A 26,303-nucleotide genomic window follows, 5' to 3' on the forward strand; every position below is an offset into this window, starting at 1 on the left:
TGTGTGTGTGTGTGTGCGTGCGTGCGTGCGTGCGTCTTCCTGAAGCCTGACACCTGTTCCTATAAGCAAATGGAGGAGCATTTATCTCCACCTGTAAGAGTGAGTACAATAGTGTGTGTGTGTGTGTGTGTGGGGGGGGGGGGGGTCAGGCTTCATCCCTGGCCTGAGGCAGTGATAAAGCAATCTCAGGTTGTGCCTTTGTTGCTTTGGCCAATTTGCAACTTAACACACACTGACAAAAGTGTGTCATTGCAGGCGGCGTGATGCAGATGAAAACCATGGCTGTGTGGCTCCTTTATCAGAGAGTACTATGCCCCCCCCCCCCTGTGATACATTTATCCATACGCCACACAAACAAACATATAGTGTGTTTATGTGGCCGCGGGTCAAATTATTAACAACATTTCATTTCAAGCCCACTGTTAAGTTATGCGGCACATGTGTACATGCGCATGTGTATCAAGGCTGTCACAAACCAAAATCTAACAGGATCAGACAGCTTCGAAAACAACTTTGACAACTTTCCAAATGAGAAAAAAAGACAGTTTCTTCTTTAATGAATATGTGAGGTGCAGTAGAAATCTCTGGAAGACGCCTTGTAAGAATATAATCTTATAGTGCTTACAATGCTTTGCAATAGATCTATCTCTCTCACACACACACACACACACACACACTGGAACTCCTCTATCAATCATGCATTCACACATTGATCCACGTTGACCACCTCAGACCACGAACCATATGAGCAAGGCTGAACATATTATTGTTGATTTTGTTGTTGTTTGGTTGTTGTTATCATTATATCACACATATTAAGTAATACATTATGAGGCGATGAACCTTCATGAACTGTGAATGTTAATTTTTTAAACCATTTTCACACTAACTTGCAAAAAATATCTCCACGTCTCCATGACGGCTTCAGTTCAGCTACATGTAAAAAAAAATCATGTACATTTAGCTGTATCTAATGTTTCATAGGTGTGTGTGTGTGTGTGTGTGTGTATGTATAGAGAGAGAGATTAGTCATCACGTTGATGCTCTAATCAAGGAAAGAGGCACAACTTTTGCATTGTCCTGCTGGACCACAATGAACCACTAGAGGCCACTAACATTCCTTCAGTGTGGCGCTACTACAGTGTTGATGGTCTGGTCGGTCTCAAAGCTGGAACCCGAATATTTATATGGGCCTGTTGTCACGTGGGCGTTCATGGGCACAGTCTGCTGCCGACCAATTACTGGAGAGAAATCCTGTATTTTGGATTTAGTGGTGTGTGGTTTACTTCTCGTTTCCATAGCACATCGCGAACATGTCACTGCTACAGAAGCACAGATATGTGATATGATAATTAGGTACAGATATGTGATATGATAATCAGGTAAAGATATGTGATATGATAATCAGGTACAGATATGTTCATGCACATGCCAACACATATAACATGCACACACACACACACTCACACACAAATCAGTTTACACAAGTTATTTACCATTTGCAGTGAATAAAATGCAACTACAGTAGTTAAACCTTATTTAACTACTACTAATTTATTAATTTTGTTTTAATATTTTCAAGTAATGATTTAGAAATACTGTTCAATTTTTCATTTTCATTATTACAAATTCAATATTTAACCCAAGATTCTATTAATGCCTGAATACACTTTGGCAAATAAAAAAAGACAATTACTTCCCAGTATTACTGTCTGGTTACTTGACTACACAATTGTTGATCCAGTCGAATTTTAGACTGCTGTAATGATAAATAATCAGATTCACTGAGGTTGCGTTGACTTAACGTTTCTTCATAAAAACCTGCTGACCCTGCGTCCCTCTTCCGTGGCACACATGTACAGACAATCTCCCGCATGATTTGAGACAGGCAGCCACTGCAGCTGCGAAAGCCGCACACACTCCTTGAATATTGATCCGTCTGTCTTTACATTCGAGTGAGGGGCAATGCCCCCCTCAATAGGCTGTTCTTCTGTCAATATTTGGGGAACACATTGCACTGAAATCAAGGGTTAAAGAGGGGCAGTAAGCGACTATGGAGGAAGATTGTTTGTTGTTGATTTTTTTTTTTTTTTTGACCGCACTGGTCGGGGCTCGAACCCGCAACCCTGGGTATTGGGAGACCGACGTTTTTTTCCGCTCGCACAGAACCGTCAGCTAGCCGACCGTGAGAAAATATTCGCTGAGTTTTACAAAAAGCGTATTGGATTAAAATCGCTTACTGCCCCTTTAACTTAATTGGCATGTCTAGTTACACGCGCTCCAAATGAAATTTCAAATGTGTGGCATATGCGTTGTCATTCTGTGGGATGATTCACACAGTATCCAGTCCTGGCCACGCCCATGTGTTTTCAGGGAATAACCCCACAGTGCGACAATGGTGTCCATGCACCAAACAGCAGACAAAGTGAACTAGTTAGTGAACATAGAGGAACATTTAACCAATAAATAACCTCATATTGCCCCCTTGAGTCGTTGTGGACCAAAACAGAGCTAACGAAATATATTGGACTAAAATTCACCAGGTCGCCAGAAGTTATAGCAAAATAACACACACAAAAAAACATTTCTCTGTATCTGGTGGATATGTTGAACAACTGTCTGCAAACAATTTTTAGATGTCAGCAATATGTGTACGTGTTAGGCCGATGGTAGGAATTTTTTTCTTCCAGAATTCACTTTAATCTGAAAGTGTTAAATTTATGAGGGGGATCACAATTTGTTTTGAAAAAAATCAGAAAAATAGGAAATTACACATCACAAAATTTGTGTTTACTCTACATTAATCCTGCATCACATTAAAAAAATAAAATAAATAACTGTGACCTAGAAAGACATAATATAGCTCCACTTTTTACCCCATTCTGTCCAGTGGACACTGACTGCAGCTGTGGACCATGGATTTGTGATCATGGCTTTTAACATGTACAATTCAAAATAGTACATGCTACAACCGAGAGGACATGATAAGGCTGCAGACAGTACACTCATGGGGGCACGATACGGTTTACTGATAAGTTACATGTACTGTACAACCTGCGGCTTGCTTATCACATTTGAACCACTTCACTTTTTATTGCGATGTCGATAGTGACAATGCTGATTTGACTTTCCTAGAAGTTTCTAGATGGAGAGCGATTGTTGAATGACTCGATGCACAACTTGAATACATTAGCAGCGCGATGAGGTATTTTGTGAATGTTTCTGCTTTATGGTTAAACACATGTGTTGTATAATTTAACAAAGAGATCCTTCTAGCTGTAAATTTACATTACTGAATAGAATGAAAGTTATTTGCATTCGAGGCTGTGAGGCTACCATCTCCCAGGCTCAACAACCTGCCACATTTTTTGAAATTTTGATTTCTTAATTTGATGTTTTTTTTATGATCTTAAAACTTTGAGTTTCTGATACTTTATGCAATTATCTGCACACTAATGGCAAACTTCTGTGGTTCACGTTTGCCCAACAGTTGCGTCTCGCGGCACAAGCGCTGCTCTGGTTCCAGACTTGTTATCTCAAGCTCTGTTGTCACCCATGCCCCCAACGAACGCCTGAATGCGCCGCTGCAGATTGCATACAGTAAATATATTGTTAATGGTCCCCGGTTAAGGTAAGGGGTTAGGTGTGAATTAGTAATGGTTGAGGTGAGGGTTTAAGTTAGGCTGTGCACAATGGTTAGACAATAGCTCTGCAAACTTCTAAACTCTGAAATGCACGTCAGTACAAAACATGATTCATTAACCGAATCCCCCTTTTTAAATAGCAAAGTTTATGTTTGCATGCTGTCAACAATTCAATAATGTATCATGTCCAACTTTTGTCAATCTTTTTTTTTACTTTGCACAAGCAAAAAGCACATTTGAGAAAAAATTGTGGACAAAAGTTCAGAAAGTTTCACAATGTAATGATTCTGTCACAATTTGGGAGTTTGACATTTTGGTAATTTAAATTTACTTCTAATTTAGACTGAAAATAAAAGATTTCAACTTTTCAAATAAAATATATAGTAGCTTTCAGTTTTGTTGGCCACTTTGTCCATGGATTCCTGCATATGTGAATCTTTTTTCAATGTACATTAGGCAATGTGTGCATGCACATACTGTGTGTGCTGTGCTGTGCTGTGCTGTACGTGATCAATTTCATACAATGACTGTCAGTGAAGCTTTTATTAGGTGTGGTCTAAAGTTCCATCTGTTAGTTCCTGATAAAGTTGCAGAAGAATATCACATGGAGTGAATGTGGTGGTTTATGATACAGCGAAACCCTGTTCATGACTTCATTGTGTCTGGACTTTCAGCCAATGTTTACTCAACCAGGTTGACTAATAGGTCATTAAACTGTAGGTAAATGTATTTCAAACTGTATTGTACTGTAACAGTGTGCAACACTGTTCATTCACTTTTTCTTTGTTGCAGAAAGACTGCACATTAAGCATGTTGCATATTCAGTTCATACAAATGACACACACGTGTGCATGTGTCTTTTAAATGTTACTGAGATGGCATAGTGTCCTCATGACCTGCCAGTTTATGTCAAATGAGCCGCATGAAGCAGACTTTGGAAACTATTTGATATGAAACAGTAAATTTAAGTTTCTTTGCTGTTTTCATAAAGAAAGTAAGAAAGAAACGATCTAAATATTTGAACACATGTCGCCGAGCATGCATTGCGCCTTCAATGCTGACAAACAGTATGATACCAATGACAATATTCTCATAATGTATTCGTAGTCGTGATCTTTTACGATTCAGCATTATTCCTCTTGGTGTTTCAACCTTCATTGATATAGTGATAGTACACAGAGACATGTTTGTAGGTGATGACATGTCCTGCCTACTGTATTTTGTTCGTCTTGCATTTGAAGAGATGCACCTGGATGCAAAAGGACCAAAAGGACCATGCAGAACCTCACACCTTGTATGACTATTGTGTAATTGCATGTTATTGTGTGCGCTTCAAAAAAAATAACATTCAAATGCATTTATTATAATTGTGACTTAAAAATCGACAGAATATTTAGGTTTGCAACAATAATCAGTCAATACGTGATATTTTTCTAACTGAATACACTTCACGGTCTTTTTTTTTTTAAGTAGTTGTATTCCGTGTAATGTATGTAATGACAAAGCTGATGAGGATGATGTCCCAGCCGCCATTGAAAATATTAACTACTCCGCACAACATTCCACACTGTATTGTTGGGAAACGTGATCAAGGAGTCGACAGATAATCACTGATTACACGGAGCAGAGCATACATCCTATACTGTGTGCACTCCTCTGTCTCTAACAAATTCTCCTGTGCACGTTATCATGCGGTTTGATCATGCACCATCAGTCAGATCCATGTACCTTCCCGGCTACATATTAAGTAAGTAATAAAGTTGAACAGCACTTGATGTCATTGGATCAAACAGTTGACCTTTACACCGAACAATTGATTGGGAAAGAGTGTCTCCTGTGGTGGGTTCACTAACGTTGTATCACTCTCGAGGGCTTCCTCAGGTCAGGTAATTTATTTCGACTGATAACAACCAAAATTGGTTTGATGTCAGCTGGCTTTGGGCCTGTTGTATTTCTTGTCATTATTTTACTGCCTCACCTGCAGGAGAAGGATTATTTGTTATGCAGAATATGCCCCCCCCCCCCCCCGTTTTTATAGATTTTCCCTCAATGTATCATCTACTATTTGACTCTAATCACTGAGATTGCAGTGCATGTAGATGCACTGATCTTGTCTAAATCCTGCTCAATTGCAACAAGACTTGGAGATATAAACCTTATATATCCCTCTGCACCGAAAGATTATATCACAATTCACAGGCCTACAACGATACTTTCAGGGTTTTTTTCCAAATTAAAACATTGTCATTAGTTTGAAATTAGAAAAAAACCAAAACCTGGATAAGAATGTAAAATGAAATACAAAGTGTTCCGTGCCTTAAGCTCCCTTTGGACTTTAACTTCGTACATGTCTGTCAGTGCAAACATTGTCAGTATCTGACAAACTTCTAAAAGGGTGCTGATGGGGATATATTGCAACAGGGTATTACACAACGTACAGAAGTAGTAACGTTATCGCTTTACAAAAGAACAAAAAAAAAAGTTGTATGAAGTAATTTTTGAAAACTGCATGTGCTCTCAAACATTGCACAGTCAATGAAGTATGTTAAGACTAAATCCTTAAAGTAAAAGAAAAACTTCAACCAATGCGCAGTTGTCATTGTTTATTTATTGAATGCGCTGCACTGGCCCCAAACTAGACTGCAGTCCCAGTTTTAATCGTTTTAGATCAAAGTTCATTATGAAAACCATGTCAAAGTTTGGTAAATATTTTCACTGTTTTCATTTCGGCTTGTGGCAGTGGAAGCAGAACAACAAGCGTCTAACTCTATTACAAAGTACTATACTGTAAGTACTATGATTATTTCAACTGTAAATATTTAACACATTGCCATTTCAAATTCTGAATATAGCCCTAATGTGCATAGTTATATTTTGATAAATGCAAATCATTAAATTAATGTCGAATTGACCACAACTGTAACTGCAGATGAAAACAGGCTAACTCTCATCACAGTGAAAAGTATTAATGTGGAATGTGCCTGTTAAATAGACCAGTAAATAAAATAACTAAACCAACATCAAAGGGCACATCCAGCATTTACATAACCAAGGAAATTTTCCTTAAGATGTCGTTTTTGTTTTATTTTTTCCTTTTTATTGGGGTAGGGGTGTTGATATTATCAACGGATAAAGCAGCTGATAAGTTTATTGTCCTTTTCACAAATAGAGGGACTTTGTATTTGGAGCACACCTTGATCACTCAGTGTTCACTAATCAGCGTCTATCAGTGACCTAATCCAAATCCAAACTTCATTGATTGACTTTTTGATTGACGTGCAGTGAAACTCTTTTACCCGATTTTTTAAAGTCAACACAAGCTCAAAGTCTGTCACTTTGTCAGATGAGTAAATCACAGTAAATAGGATCATTCTCATCTAAATAAGATGCCTCATTTAACCAACTGCAAATGCAACTCTTTATAGATGAACAAGAACAAGAATAAACAATAATAATAAGAAACGGTCTTATATACTGAGATAAAATCATTGTGAGCAGTGATTTCCGACTATTTAACTGCTATTCATGAAGATCTGAATTATATTAGAAATAATGAAGTATCATAAAACCACTGGTATCTGATAAGACTAACCTTTAATGTGCTTTAATTAATTGAACTATTTATCCAAAGTCCTATATGCATCTAAACATCCATAAAATGCAAAAAATTATTTTAAATATTTACCAAAAATGATTGGTTTTGTAAGCCTGTGCTTTGAGATATGAATATCCTGTCAAACCTTTTCCCTTTGTCCCTCCACACAGGAGGGTGGGGTGGACTTTGAGCGATCAAACCGCTGTCTGTGCCTCCCTGTCTTTTGAAAGAGCCCAGCTGTGGGTATAAAAGCCCTGCGCTGAAGCTGAGAAATCAGTCTCATCTGAGTACTCGCAAGACCCAAGGGAGAGAGCTTCAACGAACCCATCATGGGGGACTCAAAGCTCTGCCTTTTGCTGCTCCTTAGTACATCTGCTTTGGCTTGTGAGTAGTTCTTTGAAACCATTTTTAAAAAGTTTATCCCAATGTTTTGCTATTGATTATTGAATCAAATTAAATTATGAGTTGCATTGCAGAGTTCTTTTTTCAATAAACCTTTAAAAGTATACTTTTTTTTCTAAATAACACATTTGTAAATTATTTTTTACCCATAGGTATTTTTGCTATGAACATTTATTTTAAGTTTAAATACAGGGGGTTTCTTTTGCATTAAGATGACTAAAATCCCAAATTGTCTGACTTTTATCTGAACAGTTGCCCAAGATGAAGATCAGCCATCCTGCCTGTGTAAGTTACACAACACTGCTTGCTGTGATCAAAATTTGAACTAGGTTGATTTTTGTGTTGACATCCAGTCTTTACATGTACAATAATTTAATGGGGGTAAATAGGTTGTTTTTACATTCAAAACCTCTTCTCCATTGTAATTGTTGATTGGCCTCTCTAGTGGCCAAAAGGTACAAGACCCTGCACACGTATGAATACCAGTATGAGGCTGAATCTCTGAATGCCATCAACGGAGCTTCACAGCTCAAGAACGGACCCAAGGCCTCTTGCATGGTGCGAGAAACACCTTCACAATAATTCCCAGTCATGCATTTGTTTTGTTTTTTCCAAAACAGTGAGAGAGAAAAAAACATTTACCTTCTCTCACAGGTTCAAATCGAAGTGCCTCAGACTTGCAGTTACATCGTCCGCACCACTGGCTGTAGCCTGAGTGAGGTAGTCAACATGGACGCAGAGGGCAACCCTGTGTTCGGACCTACACCCAGCTCTGACGCCTTTGCTGCTGAAATGGAGAAGTATGTAACTTCATTAAAATACTTTGAAATTAAATCACCAATTTGGTACTTTTGCACAACTCTAAATACCCGACATTTTCTTTAGGTATCCTCTGAAGGTTGTGGTTGAGGGTGTCTACGATGTGAAACTGTACCCTGAGGATGGTGAGACAACAACTATCTTGAACGTCAAGAGGGGTATCATCTCTGCCCTGGCCGTTCCTCTGGTAGAAGAAGACAAGAACAAGAACATGGTAAATTGATTTACTAAGAAAATGCTGAGAAATACCCAAGGCATCATGACAAATATTTGATACTACTGTTTAATACCAAGTTAGTCAAACTTTATGGTATTTATTTAAAATGTGTTGTTATTTAAAAGCTGTCTTTAATAAATTATACTCATATTTTTCCTCTAATCCTCTTTTATATCTTCATTTTAGCCCACTATCCACGGCAACTGCAAGACCTATTACACTGTCAACGCTAGAGAGGAAATTGCAACTGACATCACGCTGAACAGGGATCTGTCCAGATGCGACAAATTTGTCCCAATGAAAGACAACACCAGCCCCCTGGCACTTTTCTCTGGCATGGTAAGAGGCAACATAACATCATCAGAGTTGTTTAAAACTAAAAAAATGCTTAAGGTTAACCTTCACCTTAGCCACATGTGCTGTGGTCTCAAATCAAATAACACACATGGGGGATACAATGCTTGAGAGAGCTGTGTAACTTGAGTAAATTACGGTAAATTACAAGAACAATTTACTCTAGAAATCTTCCACAATTCTAACATAAGACTTTGTCTTTCAGCACTATCCTCTTGCTCAGCTGGTCAGAAGCTCCCAGACCTGCAACTACAAGTTCGACAATGAGAAGAAACACATGACCTCTGGGTCCTGCACTGAGAACCACATCCTCATCCCCTTCTCACACAAGTAAGTCAAGCAGTTTAGACTTGACTCAAGATACGTAGTGGTAAGAGTTGTGCAATATTTTTAACCCCATGTTTTTACTTCCTAAAGGGGCGAATATGGAGTAACCAATGTTGGAAAGCAAGAGCTGACTTTGGTTCAGGTTTCTCCTCACAACGACAGAGTCTTCGACCGCAGTAAGCTCCTTTGTTTCATGTGTATTATTTGGATTTATGATTGTTTTAGAATTGTTTAAAAGGTATCTTATTATAACCACATTACTTGTGTATCACAGGTGACATTGTCAAGGGTCTTCACATGGAGACTGTGGAGGACAAGAGTGTTGTCCAGGATAAAGATGCAGGTCTGAACCTGCTGAGAGAACTGGCCAATCTGCCCGAGACCGAGGGTGAGAGGAGGGCACACCTCTTCCACAAGCTTGTCACTATGGTCCGTGGAATGAAGGCTGAGACCCTCACTCCCGCCATTCCTGAGGCTATTGCCGTGTCCCGTGTCCTGACCTACCAGGTTCTGGCCCAGTGTGGAACTCCTGAGTGCAGCAGCGCAATCATGCAGATCCTCAGGACCTTAGATAGCTCTTCAGTCGAGGTTGATGCCGCTGTGTTTGCTTTGGGACTCATGTCCAATCCGTCTGACCTCCTGATCAACGACATGCTCGAGATGGCAAAATACAAGACCAGCAAACCCATCATGTATGCCCTGAGCAATGTTGTCAAGAGGTGAGTGACGTTAACCACACTTTGTCACATTGAAGGATAGTTGAATAATATTTTATAATAAGTCTTTAAATGTTTTTCTTTTCAATTTCTCTTTAACAGGTTTTACAAAGCTGAAGGAAAACTGACCCCTGAGATTTACTCTGTTGCTGAGTTCATGGCTGCTCAGTTGGGTGACTGCTCTGGTGACAAGGACAACACTTTCATGTTGTTGAGGGTAAGTGTCTCACCCAATTGTTTGAAAGGTTAATGTTCCTTTTTTCTGGTTTGTCTATTTTTAAACATATTTATTTTATACATATACACACTTGGTTTCACTGTACATGAATTGGATTGTTTATGGAAGTGGATTTTTAACTGCCAGTGAAAAAAAAAAAAGCTCCCCCAGATGACCTCCCAAAGAATATCTAAATTTGAATATCATCCTACGAGGACAATGATAACTTAACTTTTAATTCTAGGTTATTGGAAATATGGCTCCAGCTATGTCTCCTGCTAGTCCTGCACTAAGAGCCGCTGTGATGCAGTGCATCAACCAACCTGCAGCTTCCCTGGCTGTGCAGCAGGCTGCCATCCAAGTGTTCAGGCTGATTCCCGTCCCTGAGGAGGCAAGTCAAGTTAATGAATTGGTCAGACAGCTCATTAAAATAATTATTTTAAAATTACTGATATTAACTGTTTTGCTCTGTTTTGGTCACAGGGCAGAGAGATTCTCATGCAGGTGCTTTTGGACAGTGCCAGCCCCATGCAAAAGCGTGTCGCTGCATATTTGGTACTTATGAAGAACCCCCAGCCCAGTGAACTGGTCCAGCTGGCTGATGCCTTGCCCATTGAGCAGGACAAACAAGTCAAGAGCTTTGTTGTCTCCCACATCACCAACATTTTGTCCTCAACTGAGCCTGAGACCCAAGAGTAAGCAAAAAGCAGTTGCAGCTTCATGTTTATATATTTTTTAACTTGTTGTTTCACCTAATAAGCAAGTGATGAATAGGGCTCCTGATTTGATCAGCACCAGTGGTTTCACTGTCGCATTAATTTTTCTTCCCCACAGACTGAGACAGAAGATTCTTGATGCCCTGCAGGGTAATGAGGTTGGGCCCATAATGGACCCCACCAAGTTCTCTCGCAATTACAAGATCGGATCTGTGGAGGGCAACATGATCTTTGAGGGTAGCAGCTATCTGCCTAAGGAAGTCATGCTTGAAATGACTCTCAAGGCCTTTGGCTATGAAATTGACATGATGGAGGTAAAAATTTTGAGTCATTTGGAATATTGAGTTGTGTCAACTTGTGGTAGTAGGTGTTATTAATTTTTTCCATCTTAACATCTTTACAGATTGGTATGGAGGGCAAAGGGTTTGAGCCAACTGTTGAAGCCTTGTTTGGAGAGAACGGATTCTTCCCTGACACTGCCCTGAAGACAATGTACTTTGTCTCTGACAACATGCCATTAAGACTCAATGAGATTATGCAGACCATGCTGCCTGCTCTGAAGAAGGACAGGATGAAGAGACAGGTATTCAAAGATGTTTATTGTATTATAAGTATAAGTAAATGTAATTCTGAGACTAAACAGTGATTCATTTAGTAATACATTATGGGCACTTATATGTACAGGCCACCCAAAACTTGATGAGGGAGATTGGACGCAACCTCAACAAGCTGGTGACAGAACTGAAGAGTGCACAGTCTCCTGAGGCGATGGTTTATCTGAGACTTCTGGGAAATGAGTTGGGATATATGAAGACCAATGAAATGGAGGAGATGGCCTACTCTGCTGCCATGATGATTGACAGCATGTTGAAGATGTTCCCAAGTGATGTATGGAAATGTTTCCAGTTATTCTTAAAAGAGGGTAGCTGATAATTGAACAGTCAATATATCTAGAAATTCCTTGTTCATGATTTATATGACCCATGTGCATTTTTATTCAAAACAGCTAATGAAGGCTTTGATGACTAAGGCGGACAATACAATCTTTGCCCACTACATCTTCATGGATAATGAATTCTTCCTGCCTACTCTAACTGGCGTGCCTCTGAGGATTGCACTGTCTGGTACTTTCACCCCTGGTATCAAGGGTGGACTTAAGATGGCTCGTGACATGGTAATTATCCATAAATATGCTTAAATCGTACCTATAACTTTTGTACCACACAGCATCAACAGAACTGTTCATGTTCCTTCAATGTTTCCAGAGCGAAGTTACCGTCATGCCCTCCGCTGGCATTGAGTTTGTAACTCAAGTTGGCTGCCACATCCCTGAATTTGTCAACTCTGGATTAGAGATGCACACCAACATTTTCCATGAGAGTGGGCTCAGTGCTAAGATCTCCATGGGACGTGACTTAGTCAAACTGACCATCCCTGCACCAATGAGTCCCACAAAGCTGATCAAAATGACGTAAGCCTACATAGACCTTTCAGATATTATGAAAGCAGAAGTTTCTTTGCACTACTGGTTGTAATGCAGCTGTTAGCCTTGCAAACCAGAAATAGAAGGTGAACAATCATATTTGATTATGGGAACATTGAAAGATTGAATTTTCCTGCATTTAAATTTTAGAAACACTCTGGTGGCAGTGACTGGATCTGAGGTGAAGACAATCCCCCCCATGGTTATGGACAAGGTTGATGTTAATGAGTGCACTCCCTTCTTTGCTGGAATGAAATATTGCACAGCTTTGCAGTACACTGATGCTTTCTCTCAAGAGACAGCCCCCTACTTCCCCTTCACTGGAGACAGCAAGTAAGCAAGATTTGCTATTCTTCCTACAAGTAATTGTGTCTGAAATGAACTTGTGTAACTAAGACTTATTAAATTCACCTCAATAGATTTGCTGTGGAGCTCCACCCTACTGGTGAAGTTACTGAGTACACAGCCACTCTTGCCTACGAGCTCCTCAGGGAGGGAGAAGAGGGCAGGCAGAAAGTTGATTCTGTGAAGTTGATTCTGAGGGCTGAAGGTAATGTTCAATACACATGGACATTATGGTAATTTTAGATGGTTGAAGTGGCCCAAGAGGTAATACTACTCTATTGGTTCCCGAACAACAGGTGCAGACGCCACTGAAGCAAGAGCATTAATGAAGTACAACAGACGGAAGAATGTCATCACAGCTGACCTACAGATCCCTGACTACGATGTAGAGGCTGGACTCAGGCTGGGCGTTATTGATGGAAACACCAAGGGCAAAGGAACTCACTCAATCTCTCTGGACTTTGTAAACAAGAACATCCCTCAGCTCTCCCTGGTTGGCCGTGCCAAGTAAGAAATAAATGACAAATCCTCATGAAATAACATCAATATCACCCTTTTCATTAAAATGACACTGACTAACTGGTAATTTTTTAAGTTTGAAGGCCATGAAGGAAGGTATGCTGCAAGTCCAGCTTCTTGTGCCCTCAATCAATACTGATGCCACTGTCACAGCTAACATGAAGCGTGACGAAGAAATTGAAATGGAGCTTAAGAGTGAAATCAAGTTCATGGACGCCACCTCAGAGCAGAAAATCGCAATGAAATATGGTAATGTATTTTCCATCTACCCATTTTTTTTATAGATTACTGAAAAATACTGAATCTGATAGTTACTTCTCAGACAGATTCATACAAACCTGAGTCGCATCCGAAACGTATCAACAAGTGACATGAGATCCCAGTTTAAAGTAGGTAAATCTAATTGATCTATACTTTTGCAGATGCCAGCAAGGTTGAGGTTGCATTCAAGTCAGATGTGAACACTGAGACCACCATCTTGCCAAATGCTGATTTGTTTGAGAAGTATGGCAACCAACTGCTTGACACACAGGTGGGACAGACAGACATGAGAGTCCGTCACATCTTCAAGAATTTTGTAGAGGTATGATTCTTGAAAACTATTCAGGTTTTCTTATCAAAAAAAAAGAAGGATTAAGTAAAAGTGTAGCATGCATAAAAAACTTCTTGTCTTTTTTTAGGCAGCAAACAACTACATGGACAAATATGGTGCTGACATCCCTTACATCCAGGATTTCAGAGTACCTGATATGCCTGTAATTTCCCTGCCAGACACATTGTTCATGAATACGTAAGTGTGACAAATCTCATGGTAAATGTATATCTTGTATATGTTTGTTTTGTTTTTTTCAAAATGTAAGGAATTTTACTTTTGTCTTTTTAACAGTGAGGCGAAGGCTGTTTACTACTTCAACAATGAGCGCTTCACCATTTCTATCCCTCTCCCTCTCGGAGGAAAGTCAACAGGGGAGCTTAACTTCCCACCAGTTTTGACCACACCTAGCGTGTCTTTGCCCCAATTTGGCCTGGAGATCGTCTCCATGGAGATCCCCCTCCCAGAGCTGGTTGTGCCTGAGAGTCTTACTCTGTCTATTCCTCTTTTTGGCAAAGCTGAGGTTTCAACTCTGATGAGAAGCAACTTGTACGACGCAGAGGCCTCAATTACTGCTGGCAAAGATGTTGTAGATACACCAAGCTACTCTGCAAAGTTTGATGTGAAAGGAACCTCCCCAATTGACATCCTGTCGATACAGATTGAAGGTATTTCAGAGTAAATTTTAATCGATTTGTTAAATCCTTAATCCATCTTTACATCCACATTATTCATAATTTACAGTTAAAGTGATGTGTTGTTCACTCTTGTTGGAAGAGTTTTGAGTACAAGTGATCTCTGATACACAAATCTAGTGAATTATGCAAATTTGGTATAATGTATATGAGCAAATGAATCACACTAAACATATTTTCTTCTTCTGTGTTTTATCTAGGTTCAGGAAAGTTGGTGACAACTGATTCCTTAGAGGCCCACTTGAAAAGCTCTTTGATCCATAAATTCATTGAAGCCAGTGTTAGTATCACTGAAGATGCGACCTTCACCGACAAAATCTATTTGAGATCAAGCAGCAAGATTGAAGCCACAAGTCCATTTGGTCTCAATTTGGAACTAAAGCACACAGGCATGGCTGGATTCAACACTGAAGAAATCTCTGCTGACAGCAACTTTGAGGGAATGTTCAAGGCAGGACCCATGTACGGCAAAACCATTTCCACGCAGTCATTCACAATCTTCCCATTCAGGCCAGAGGCAAAGCTTGATTCTACTGTCCAGTTGGACTCCACAATTGTCAACGCCAAGAACACAATGACAGCATCCCTTGCCAATGGTGAATTCTCTGTTGTCTTTAACTCCAATGCCTTTGAAAACATCTTCACACATGTTGGTGAGCTTTCCTTCAAAGACAGCAAGCTGTCACTGAAATGTGATGCAAATGCCCTTGCTCTTGGCATGAAGATCCGCAATCAGGCTGAAGCCTCTGCTGGTGCCGGAGAAGTCGTCATTAGGATGGAGACAAACGCAGACCACACTGAAAATCGTGTTTACTCTCTGCTGACTGCCACTCTTGATGTCAATGGTCTGGCTGTAAACAGTGATGCCTCCTTGAAACTACTTGAAAATGAGGCTATTCACAAGGCTACTCTGAAGATGAACAAGGACGGTTTGACAACAAGTGGAACAACCACCCTTCAGAGCCCCCTGTCCCTAGAAAACACCTTCAATGCAGGGCTTGATGCTTCCAGCGCTTCTTTATCTATTACCAACAAGGCTGCAATGCGTGACATCAAAGTTGACAATGACAACACTCTCACCATTACTCTTTCTAGCCTTGACTTCAACTCAAAGGCTGAAGCTACAGTAAGTGAGTACGCCTCTTACACTCATGATATCATCATCAACCTGAAACCATACACTGCCTCTGCAAATCTTAATAACAACCTGAATGTTCTGGCTGCCAAATTTGTTAATGAGGCTCAGCTGCAGGCAGAGTTGTACAAGATGGACTTGACTGGAAGCATGACAGCCACCTATGGTGAGGAAGAAATCAAGCACACCTATCAGGTAAATTATGCTGATATGACTGCTCTTGCAAAGTCCAGCGCCACTGGAAAAATCTTTGGAACTCACATTAAACAAAATACTGATCTTGAAGTTGTCGGCCTTGCTGCCAGGATCTCCAATGATGCCCGTTTCAACTCACAGCCAATGCGCTTTGATCACACCATTCGCTGCAGCATTGTTCCTTTTGATTTCAACCTTGATGCCATCTTTAATGGTGATGGAGACATGGACCTGTATGGAAAGCACAGTGCCCAGCTCTATGGGAAGGTCCTCCTTAAAGCTCAACCCCTGGCTTTTGCTAGCTCACATGAATGCAGAGCTTCAGTAACCCAACGGCTAGATAGCGGTTTATCCTTTGAGACCACATTTGACAACAACATGGTTACTGTTCTGTCACCCCAAGAGCAGACGACAAGTTTAAGAATGAAATCTAAAATGAATGAGCATGTCTTCAATCAAGACATGAGTGTTTACAATACTGCTGAGAGAACTGGAATTGAGGTTTCTGGTACCATTCTCACAAACTTCCTCAACATAGACTCCCTAGACAACCAGGAATTTGCCATCTCTGGCTTCCTCAAGTATGACAAGAACACGGACAGTCATATCATTCAGATCCCTCTATTTAACAATCTGCCTGTCTTCTTGGAAAGTGTCAAGGGCTTTGTTGTGTATATTGCTGAGGCAGTGCAAGACTACATCAACAATGAGGAGATAAGGGCTAAACTTGAGGCTCTTCCCCAGTATGTGAGTGACATTGTTTCTCAACTGAATATAGAAGGCAAGGCAAATCAACTAAAGCAGTATTTCAGTGATTTTACCCAAGAATATGCAATTTCCATGGAGGATGTGGAGGCCTGTATGCGAAACATGAAGGTTACTTTTGAAAAACTGCTGGCCAATCTCACAGTTTACATCCAGCACTTTGCTGGTATGATGAAGGAGATTATCAGTGGTAACTTCCCTGAAACCCTCATTCAGAATATCCAGGAACAGCTGAATGCCTTTAATGAAGAATATGACATCAAGGCTATGGTTGTGTATGTGATTGACACCATAATGGAGATGGTCCAGCAGATTGACTTGGAAAAAGTGAAGGGCAGCAGCATCGCCATCCTGCATGACATTGATGCTAAGTATGAAATCAAGGCTAACCTACAGACAATAATGGGATATATTAAACAAATAATTGAGACCTTTGACCTTCAGAAATGTATTGCAAAAGTGAAGTCGTACATTTCAAATATCAACTTCAAGGCTGACATTGAGAAACTTGTTAGTCAGATTCCTACTGAGATTCTCAGCGATATAACAGATTATATTCGGAAAACGATCCTAGACCTTGACATCGTGGGTAAGATCAACACTTTCTATACCAAGATGAGAGAGTTGGCTGTAAAGTTTGAGGCTGACAAAAAGCTTCAAGCTATCTTGGAAAAGGCTGTGGAGCTGATCAAGCAGTTCAGAATTGAGGAAACCACCAGAGCTGTTGTCAAAATGGTGAAGGATGCAGACATACCTACCAAATTCATGCAAATCTTCCAGGATGCTATCAACTACTTGAAATCAACTGAGGTCAAAGATATGATTCAACAGCTAAATATTTATATTGAAACTATCGTGCAAAAGCTGAACTCATTGAATTACAATGACTTTGTGGATTCTGCCAATCAAATTATTGCTCAGTACACCGCTTACCTGAATGAGCTAATTACAACTCTTGAAATCCCTCAGAAACTTGCAACAACAAGAGATTTTGTCAATCTTGCATTGTCCTCTGTCACGGGCTTAATGGAACGCCTGAGAGAAATCAAAATTGCAGAGATGATTAAATCAGTCAAGGATACCATTGATGAGCTTGTGCTGGATAACCTTAAGAGATGTGCTGAATTTGTCAAAGAGACAATTATGAATCTGGACGTCAAAGCAGAGATTGCCTCTTATTTGGACTCTGTGAAGGAGTACTACACAACGGTCATAACCTTGATCACTGATATATTCTTCAACATGTTTGAGGTGATTAAAAGGGTGGCACCTGAGCAAAAATTCATCATCGAGATTCAGCAGATCATTGATGGCCTAATCACAGAACTGAAAAAGGCTGAGATGGTCACACCATCCTTCACTGTTCCTCTCACTGATCTTGTTGTGCCTTCCATGGTGTTCAGCATGGAGAAGCTTGAACAGTTTGAAATCCCAACAGAAATGGACATACCTGAATTCATCATCCTGGGCTTCCAAAACGTAAAGGCCACCAAGATTTCTCTTGATGACATCAAACAGAGAATCATTGAACTTATTGATATGATTGTAAACTTTGACATCAAAATCCCTGATGTGGATGCTTTCTTTGGGGATCTGACAATGAGCTACCTCCCGTTCATGCCTGAACTAACTTTACCAGAAATCACTCTTCCTGAGATGTCATTTCCTCCCATCCCACAAGTTCCTGTAGAAAAACTTGTCAAGTCCCTTCAGGTTCCTGAGATCAAGCTGCCAACCATTCCCAGTGAGATTATGGTCCCATGCTTTGGTAAAATCTATGGTGAGATCAAATTTATCACTCCTATCTACACCATCAAGACTTCTGCTGAGTTCCAGAACTCCACTGAGACTCCAATGTCACCTCAGTTCTCTGGATTCATCACCTCCCAGGCCACATCTCCAAGTTTTGAAATTCTTAATTTCAAACTTGACTCTACTGCCCAGATTGCAATCCCAAAAATGAGTCGTGTTGTCATAGCTGAGACTCTGAAATTCAACCATCTTGCTCTTGGAGTTGAACATCTGGCATCTGTATCACTCTATGGCCTTTCAGGCCAGGCCCAAGCCAAGACTACAGTTAAGGTTGCCACTACACCTTACACTGCTGAATTTATGAACACAGCATTTATTGCTATGGAAAAAGGAATGTCTGCCTCTCTCGATACAACGTATACTCATGCACTGAACTTCCCAATTTTCAATGTGATAAGTGAAGCCACTGTAATCCAGAAATCCATTGCTCGCCAAAACGGTCTCACTCTCAGTCTAACAGTTGACAATTCAGGCACTGGCAAAGTTAATGCTGCTGATGGCAAACACAACAGCAACTTTAAATTGTCACTTACTCCCAATATCATCACTTTAACTTTCTCTGGGGACACAGACTCTGCCATCTACAAGATGAAACAACAAATTGCTGCTGAAATTGGCACCCTTACCTCCTTCAAGTTCAATGTCCGCAATGAAGCAGAGGCACCTTTCATTAAGAACAGTCTTCTTGTGGCATCTGGATATGCCAACCTTTACGATATGAAGGTTGAGCTGAAAGCAAACCATGACACAGAACTGGTTGGCGCAGTCAGTGGTGTCCTGTCCAATGGAGTCACCTTTGGAGCTCATCCTTTTGAGTTAGTCTTTGAATTCCAAAACAAAGGAAATGCCAAGGTCAACATTTTTGAAATTCTGACAGCTAAGATAGATCTGCAGAATGACTACTCAGCTACATTCAAACTTGACAGCCAACAGATGAACACAGTAGCTCTGGCTCGCATTAATCAGTACAAAATGTTTTACAACTTCACTCTCAACAATGATGAAAAGGAAGCTGGCATCTTTGTTGCCACAGAAGGTGAGGCCAATCTTGACTTCCTGACCTCCCCCATCAGCATTCCTGAGCTAGATCTGCCTTTTGTTGACTTCCGCACTCCAGCTATCAGTGATCTCAACTTGTACGAGCAGACTGGTTTAGAGAACATTTTGACTACCACTGAGCAGACTATTAATGTAGATGCCAAGATTGTTTACCAGAAAAGGCAAAATTCCCCACTAGTTGATATGATGGGTCTGATCCAGATTCCCAGTCTGGGTAACCTGATAACAGAACTGTCCTTCAAGTCTGGTATCATCAATCTGAATGTCAATGCTGGACTGTATGCTGAAGATGATCTTGTTTTCCGTCTGGGAGCTACCACAATCTCTGTGTTTGAGGCTCTACAAGCCAAACTTGATGGCACCACCAGTCTGACCACCAAGAGAGGAATCAAGTTGGCCAACTCCTTATCCCTTGAAAATCGTCATATTGAAGGTACTCATGACAGCTCTATCACTATGAATACTGAGACTTTTGAACCTGCAGTCTCTGTGGCTACTGTTGCAAAGATTTCCCTGCCTATACTCAACCTGGACGCAAACCAAAATCTGGCTGCAGACACCAAAACCAAAGCAAATGCAGTCTCCACCTTCAGGATGAAGGCTGATTTCGACATCCCCATGATCAAGGCTGTTGGAAAGGCCGAGGCTGAACAAAATCTGAAGCTGGATGGAACCTTTGAATATATTTCCATGGAGTCTTCCACCAGAGCAAACATGGATGGCACAGTTCTTGAGGATTATCTCGTTGTAGGAGTCCTTGATAATGAGGTTAATCTGTACCTTAATAATGATGGTCTACGCTCCACCTCCAAGATTATTGCTGATGCCAAACTCAACTATGGCACCAATAAACTCATTGGCCTGGATGTAAATGAAAATCTTGCTGTTGAAGCCTCCCTGAGCCGTGTGTATGCAGTACTGAAGTATACTGGCAACAATGAGGCAAACCTGTTCAATTTCAACACCAAAGGGAAGCACATCGTCCAAGCAACCATTGACTTTGTACCGATGTCTACTCTGACTTCTGATATTGAGATTGATATCTCTCAACCCAGCAGTCTGGGTCAACTGATGATCTTTGAGAAAGCTGTTGCTCAAGTGACACTTGCCCAGCAGAAGATCTCAACAAACACAAAGTTTATGAGCCCGCTGTACAGCACAAACCTGGTAGTAGAGGTTGAAGGCAATGCTCCTGTCTTCAAAGTCACCCTGAAGTCCTCTGCCACCTCTGTGATTGTATTTTTGGAATATGACCTGGATGGTGAGTTGATGAAATTGCCCAAATATATTTATCTTTTTTGTGTGACAAGCATTGATAAACACTAAATCTTGTGAAAACAACATTTTTCAACAGCGTCCAGTATTGCAACCTTTGAGAATGAAGCTCTGAACATGATTAGCAAGGCTGTTCTGACACATAGTGACCTGAACATGGATGTCAATCATGTAATTACCCAGGCCTTAAGGTACGATGCAGTGTTGTTTAAAATACACAGAATTTTAAAAAACTGCTTCACAAGAATATAATAATAAACAAATGTTCTTCATATTTTAGGAGAAAGCGCCAGGCGGATGACAGGTAAATAATAAGTCTCCTATTTGTTCTGATTTTCATCTTTACCATTAAGTTAATGTCAGATTGTCAGGATTTTCATTTGACATGCTATGTTTCTCTTTTAGTGTCTCTCGCCACACCCTGAATGTAGACATCACCAGTCCTACATTCACTGATGCGAACCTCCGTTATGCTGCTCGCAGAGATGGTATCAGTGCCTCAGTATCAACCCCGTCAACTGGATTCATGGGCCTTCAGCTCAATGGCAGAGTCCCATCTCAGATGAATGCAAGAGTCTATGGTCGTTATCCTGTGAGTATCATTAAAATTTCATTTTTTTAAACAATGGAAAATGAAATACCAAATCAAATAAATATTTAAATTAATATGTGGTTGTCTGTTCAACAGTCTGCCCCAGAGGTTGATGTTGACATCTTGGTCATCAAATCATCTTCTAAGGATGCTGATAAGATTAACCTACAGATTGCCTACAACATGGAGGCACCAAAATTAATGCTCTCTGAGCTCAAGATGAAACTCCCTTCCATCATCTCTGCATTCACAATGTTTGCTGACAAGTCCCAGATCACAATGAATATGGGGGAGTTCAAGGACTCTGTTCTCAAGCGAATCCAAGAGGCCTATAATGCTGCTATCAACTATGACAATCAAATGAGCCAAGTGTCAATCTTCTTCAGGAACATCATTGTAGAGTACCAGAGGACTTTCCAGGTCTTCCTGGATGCTGTTGTCAAGGTCTTGAAGGAGACCCAGTTCAAAGTGCCTGGATCTGATGAGATGACCACTCTCCCAGAGGTCCTGAAGAAACTGACCACAAGCATTTCTGCTATGCTAGATTCAACCGTTCGTACTATCTATGAAAATATGGAAGCCTACTATGACACCTTTATTGAGAAGATCAGCAATATTAAACTACGAATGCCACTTGGTGATGCAATTACTTGTGGTCAGATCTTGGATCAGATCAAAACAACTTCCAGGAATGTATTCGATGAACTGGTGGACTTTGTGAAAAATATGGAGAGTCTTGACACAATGCTGGTGAAGATTGGTGAGACCCTGAAGGCCATTGTTGAGAAATCTCAGGAGTTTGTTGACTCCATCAAGTCTGACTATTTAGATGCAGTGTTCATCAATATTAATGTCCTCTATCGTAACATTTTCACATCCATGATGGATGTTATTGAGTATATTTATTCAATAAGTATGGAGGGGATCCAAAATATACTTGAGGACAAAATGAACATGCTCATTAATGCTGTGGACCAGTTCAATAACACTGTTTATGGTTTCCTGCAGCAGGCTTCAGAGGAGACTCAAGCCTATATTAAAATTAGTGAAGGAAGGCTTGAGCTTGATCTTCCATTTTCCCTCCAAAAGATGTGAACCCTCCCAGACAGAGGCCTAAGTACATATGAAACACTACCATCTGTTTAGAACACATGCTTGGAAGGAGTTTGGGAAATTAACTCTTTAACCATATTTATAACAATAGGTTTAACAAAAATACCTGTTGTATAATTTTAATTTAGATGATTTATTGTGTACATGTCACATTCAACTGAAATTCACATTCCAGTAAAGAGTGAAAAACTTCAATAAAATATAACAATGCAATTGTTTGTAATTGTCTGATTTCCTACTTCATAATGTTTTTTTTGAAAATGACATTGAAACTTAACATGGATGAAACTCTTCACTCAAACTATAACTATAAACTATATCAGTGTCACAGTTTACATGAATCACTGAACCGGTACTTTTCAAATAACAGAGAATTTACAAGTGCCAACAACTCAAACACAATACACAGTCAATTTACAAAATAGGATTTTACAGAGAGTTTTCACTTATGCATATGCATAGAGGTTTATGAAACTTCACCTAAACAAAATGCCACAAAAAAAGAAAAAAAAAAAACGAGTTCAAAGAAGATGAATGAAAAAAGAGATTATACCAGCAACATTTGTGTACAACACAAACAGATCAAAAGAAAACACATTCACATCTCTGCAAAGTTTAGGTGCCTGACGAGAAATAGAACTAGCAATGGCCCAAAAGTCATATTTTGCACTGCCTCAAGCTAAATTTGCAGCCACCACTGCAAAGCATCTTTGCACCAAAGATAATTCATATGGTAAAAAAAATTAAAAAACTCCTAAGGGTAGGACCTTTCATGAAAAGAAAATTACAGAAGACATTTCAATCAGCAGGGACAAGTGAATGAAGAATCCGTTTTTATTACACATTTAACAGATGATATGTGATGACAAAATCTAAACGTCTTTGGCGCTAAGACTGAATGGTGAGATATTGTAATCAAGGGCTCTGCCCTGAGCAGCAGCAGAAAAAATGCCCCCACAGAGTCCAGACACTGGTGGTGATCGTGGTTGATGACTTGTAAAGACTGATGACGGAAGAAAAGTGATGAATCTGATGAATCTGATGAGTCTGCGAAGACTGGGCAGTGATGGGGAGGAGGCGGGCGCACATGACAGCAGCATGAAAGAACTATAGCAGAGAGAGAAATCATATGTAAAAAGACAGCAGCAAGATGATAGACTAGGTGTGTTGCAGTGCTAAGTAAGCTGATAGACAGCTGATTGCCCAGGGAAATGACAGCAGAAACCTGAGAGTGAGCATGTGTGAGAGGAGGGAAGACAGGATGAATGAGAATTAAACTACGACTGAAGCATGCAAAAGAGTAATCTTCCCAACTGGACTCATGCTAGAGCTTGATTTGTGGCCCTGGCATGTCTTAGAAATGTTTAAAAACAGGGAGTCATTAAAGAGGTGCAGGGATTATTTTGTAGCCAATGAAAAGACGGGGAAAGCAGTACATTGTATACAGTCAGATTCTGACATGTCCTCCTACCTTGTGTATAAACGCTGAAGATGCTGGCCTAAGCCTGACTGGAAAGGGTGTTTTCACCCACACTGATCTAAATGTGGACATTCAAAAAATAATTTTGCATACCTTGGGGTAATTCTTTAAAAGTCCAGCATTGAGCTCAGCAGATGGTATCAGATGAGCTGTATTTTTCCAACTCATCATTGTCTATGGTTTCTGTTCATGAGGTCAAATTTCTGTGATTGACAAATGACATCCAAGACTGGTGAGTAAAGGAGAGACATTGTAGACATATCACATCAGAGAAGTAATAGAACTGAAATATCCATCCATCCATTATCTATACTGCTTTATCCATTATGAGTCGGGGGCTGACATTTAAATAAAATACCCAAAAATTCCCCCCCAAAATTTGAGTGCTAAGCAGAATATACTGCATATTTATGTTGTGGTTCAATGTTGTAAAATCTGTGGATATCAGGTACATAAACAAACCAACAAATGAACAAATGTAGCATCATCTAGCAACCAGAGGGGAGCACTAGAACTTCTTCCTTAAAAATTATAATGCCGCTGTTAAATGACAATTTGTTTTTCAGACAGGACATGTTGGTGTATCAGTCAGTCCAAAAATAGACAGGAAATTAAATTAACAGATTTAGTTCTGTACAACTTTTTCTGTTCTGTATAACTTGACTTTAACCAAGACTATCAGCTACTTTCAAACCAACCCCCGGCGAAAAGATGTATTCCAGATTCATTTTAGAGTCAAATTAACTTAAAACGAGCTTGTTACTATCACCTAGAACTAACTGGATCTCCAGTACATACAGCTGATGGTGTTGTTGGTTTGTGCTTAACTATTTGGTCACATGAGGTTCTGTTGCCTGAAGCCGGCAACAAGTTATGAATTCCTACAACATGGTCCAAATAAATATTTAAAAAAAACTAGTCAAGCCTTGTTCAGCTGAACCACTGATTAAACCTGAAACCTTTGATCCGTGACTGTCTTTCCTTTACAGTACTGGAACATGTTATCGAGGAGCTCCAGAAGATAGTAGAAGATACCAGCGCATGAGATAATGTCCCCGAGTAAAGTTTCCACTTTTTGTTATTCAGACAGTGTCAAGCTGTTTTTTATTCCTAGATGTATTGTGATCAAACAATGTGATGTTACTAAAGTGACATAGCAACTCTTTTTTGAAATGTCATGCAAGAGATTGAACCCCTAATAAACAGACAGCCTCAACATGCATGATGAATTCTGACACCAAACAAGATACAGAATATGGGTCCGTTGCTTACTTTTTTCATGTTATCAATTGCTTTATTGCAAACAACATGCATAATTAATATTTGTCAACACTATGGCAATGATCACTCCTGAGTATTCTCTTGATATGCAACACTTGACATATACATTTCGTTATTCATTTTAGCACCATGATGAATTCACTCACAACAACTGGAATAATAAAATAATGAGTTTTTTAATTATTTAATTATTATTATTATTTATTTGATCAATGACAGTGCATTTCCCACGACGGGTCGATACAATCTGCTGTGAAAACATCTACTGAGAACATGACAGCAATAATCATTTTGGAAGTGGAAAAGAAACAAATACAACCCCTGCATGCAGCAAACAGACATTAAAAATTAAACTCAAATAAATTCTTTAAATTTCTTTAATTGCGGCATACAAAAGTGTGGGGACCCTAGCAAGTCAGTACCTAGTAACTGTAACCTTTTTCTAAGCAAATTATTTGTATTTTCTTTTATGTTCATGAAATAATAATTTTTGAAGAAATGCTTATTTTCAATGTCTGTTTGCTTCTAGGTTGTAAATAAACGTATTTACGTAACACTTTGTCCATGGTTGGTCGCACTGTATCTCAATTCTAGTAGTTTGTTGGTAATTGAAAATACACATTTCTTGCCTTTGTACAACAGCAAACAGCCAGAAAGGTCACTTGACCACACCTCAAGGGAAAAGAACAACAAAACAAGCATTGAACCATACCACTGTAGACATCCCTTAACCTTACTTCACATCCAGCCTTACATCACTTGCTTTGGAAATATAATTCTTCATGATCATCACACACGCTTTTCTGTCCATATAGGTCTCTCAATCACATGTCAGCATACCCACAAAGTTTACAGACAAGTATAAGTTTCAATCTTTATCACACCAATAGTACGTTTTTTTGGATAAAGAACAGAGTTAATCGTTGATGACCATCAGGTCTTTGTGGCTCTTAGG

General features: G+C 39.8%; 1 protein-coding gene across 1 annotated transcript; it reads left to right on the forward strand.

Annotated features, from left to right (window-relative positions):
- Nucleotides 1-7,409: 7,409 nt before the first annotated feature.
- Nucleotides 7,410-22,800, forward strand: apobb.1 (apolipoprotein Bb, tandem duplicate 1). The gene is made up of 29 exons (XM_035617338.2): nt 7,410-7,623; nt 7,894-7,926; nt 8,087-8,199; nt 8,296-8,441; nt 8,527-8,674; nt 8,864-9,016; nt 9,237-9,361; nt 9,449-9,534; nt 9,633-10,077; nt 10,177-10,291; nt 10,536-10,682; nt 10,775-10,986; nt 11,126-11,321; nt 11,411-11,590; nt 11,692-11,895; nt 12,014-12,181; nt 12,273-12,478; nt 12,641-12,823; nt 12,910-13,040; nt 13,132-13,342; nt 13,431-13,603; nt 13,777-13,937; nt 14,035-14,144; nt 14,241-14,614; nt 14,842-20,868; nt 20,962-21,073; nt 21,163-21,186; nt 21,288-21,474; nt 21,571-22,800. Exons 1-29 carry the CDS (start codon nt 7,569-7,571, stop codon nt 22,567-22,569), a joined length of 11,424 nt encoding a protein of 3,807 aa, XP_035473231.2. The 5' UTR covers nt 7,410-7,568; the 3' UTR covers nt 22,570-22,800.
- Nucleotides 22,801-26,303: the final 3,503 nt, after the last annotated feature.

The sequence above is a fragment of the Scophthalmus maximus genome, chromosome 18 (genome assembly GCF_022379125.1).
Source record: "Scophthalmus maximus strain ysfricsl-2021 chromosome 18, ASM2237912v1, whole genome shotgun sequence".
Classification (NCBI taxonomy): domain Eukaryota; kingdom Metazoa; phylum Chordata; class Actinopteri; order Pleuronectiformes; family Scophthalmidae; genus Scophthalmus; species Scophthalmus maximus.

Excerpts from the sequence above, each read along its gene's own strand:
- apobb.1 (XM_035617338.2), top strand. The coding sequence starts at position 7,569 with ATGGGGGACTCAAAGCTCTGCCTTTTGCTGCTCCTTAGTACATCTGCT. Across the intron at positions 7,927-8,086 it reads AGATCAGCCATCCTGCCTGT|TGGCCAAAAGGTACAAGACC; the intron begins GTAAGTTACACA and ends TGGCCTCTCTAG. Across the intron at positions 13,041-13,131 it reads GTTGATTCTGAGGGCTGAAG|GTGCAGACGCCACTGAAGCA; the intron begins GTAATGTTCAAT and ends CCCGAACAACAG.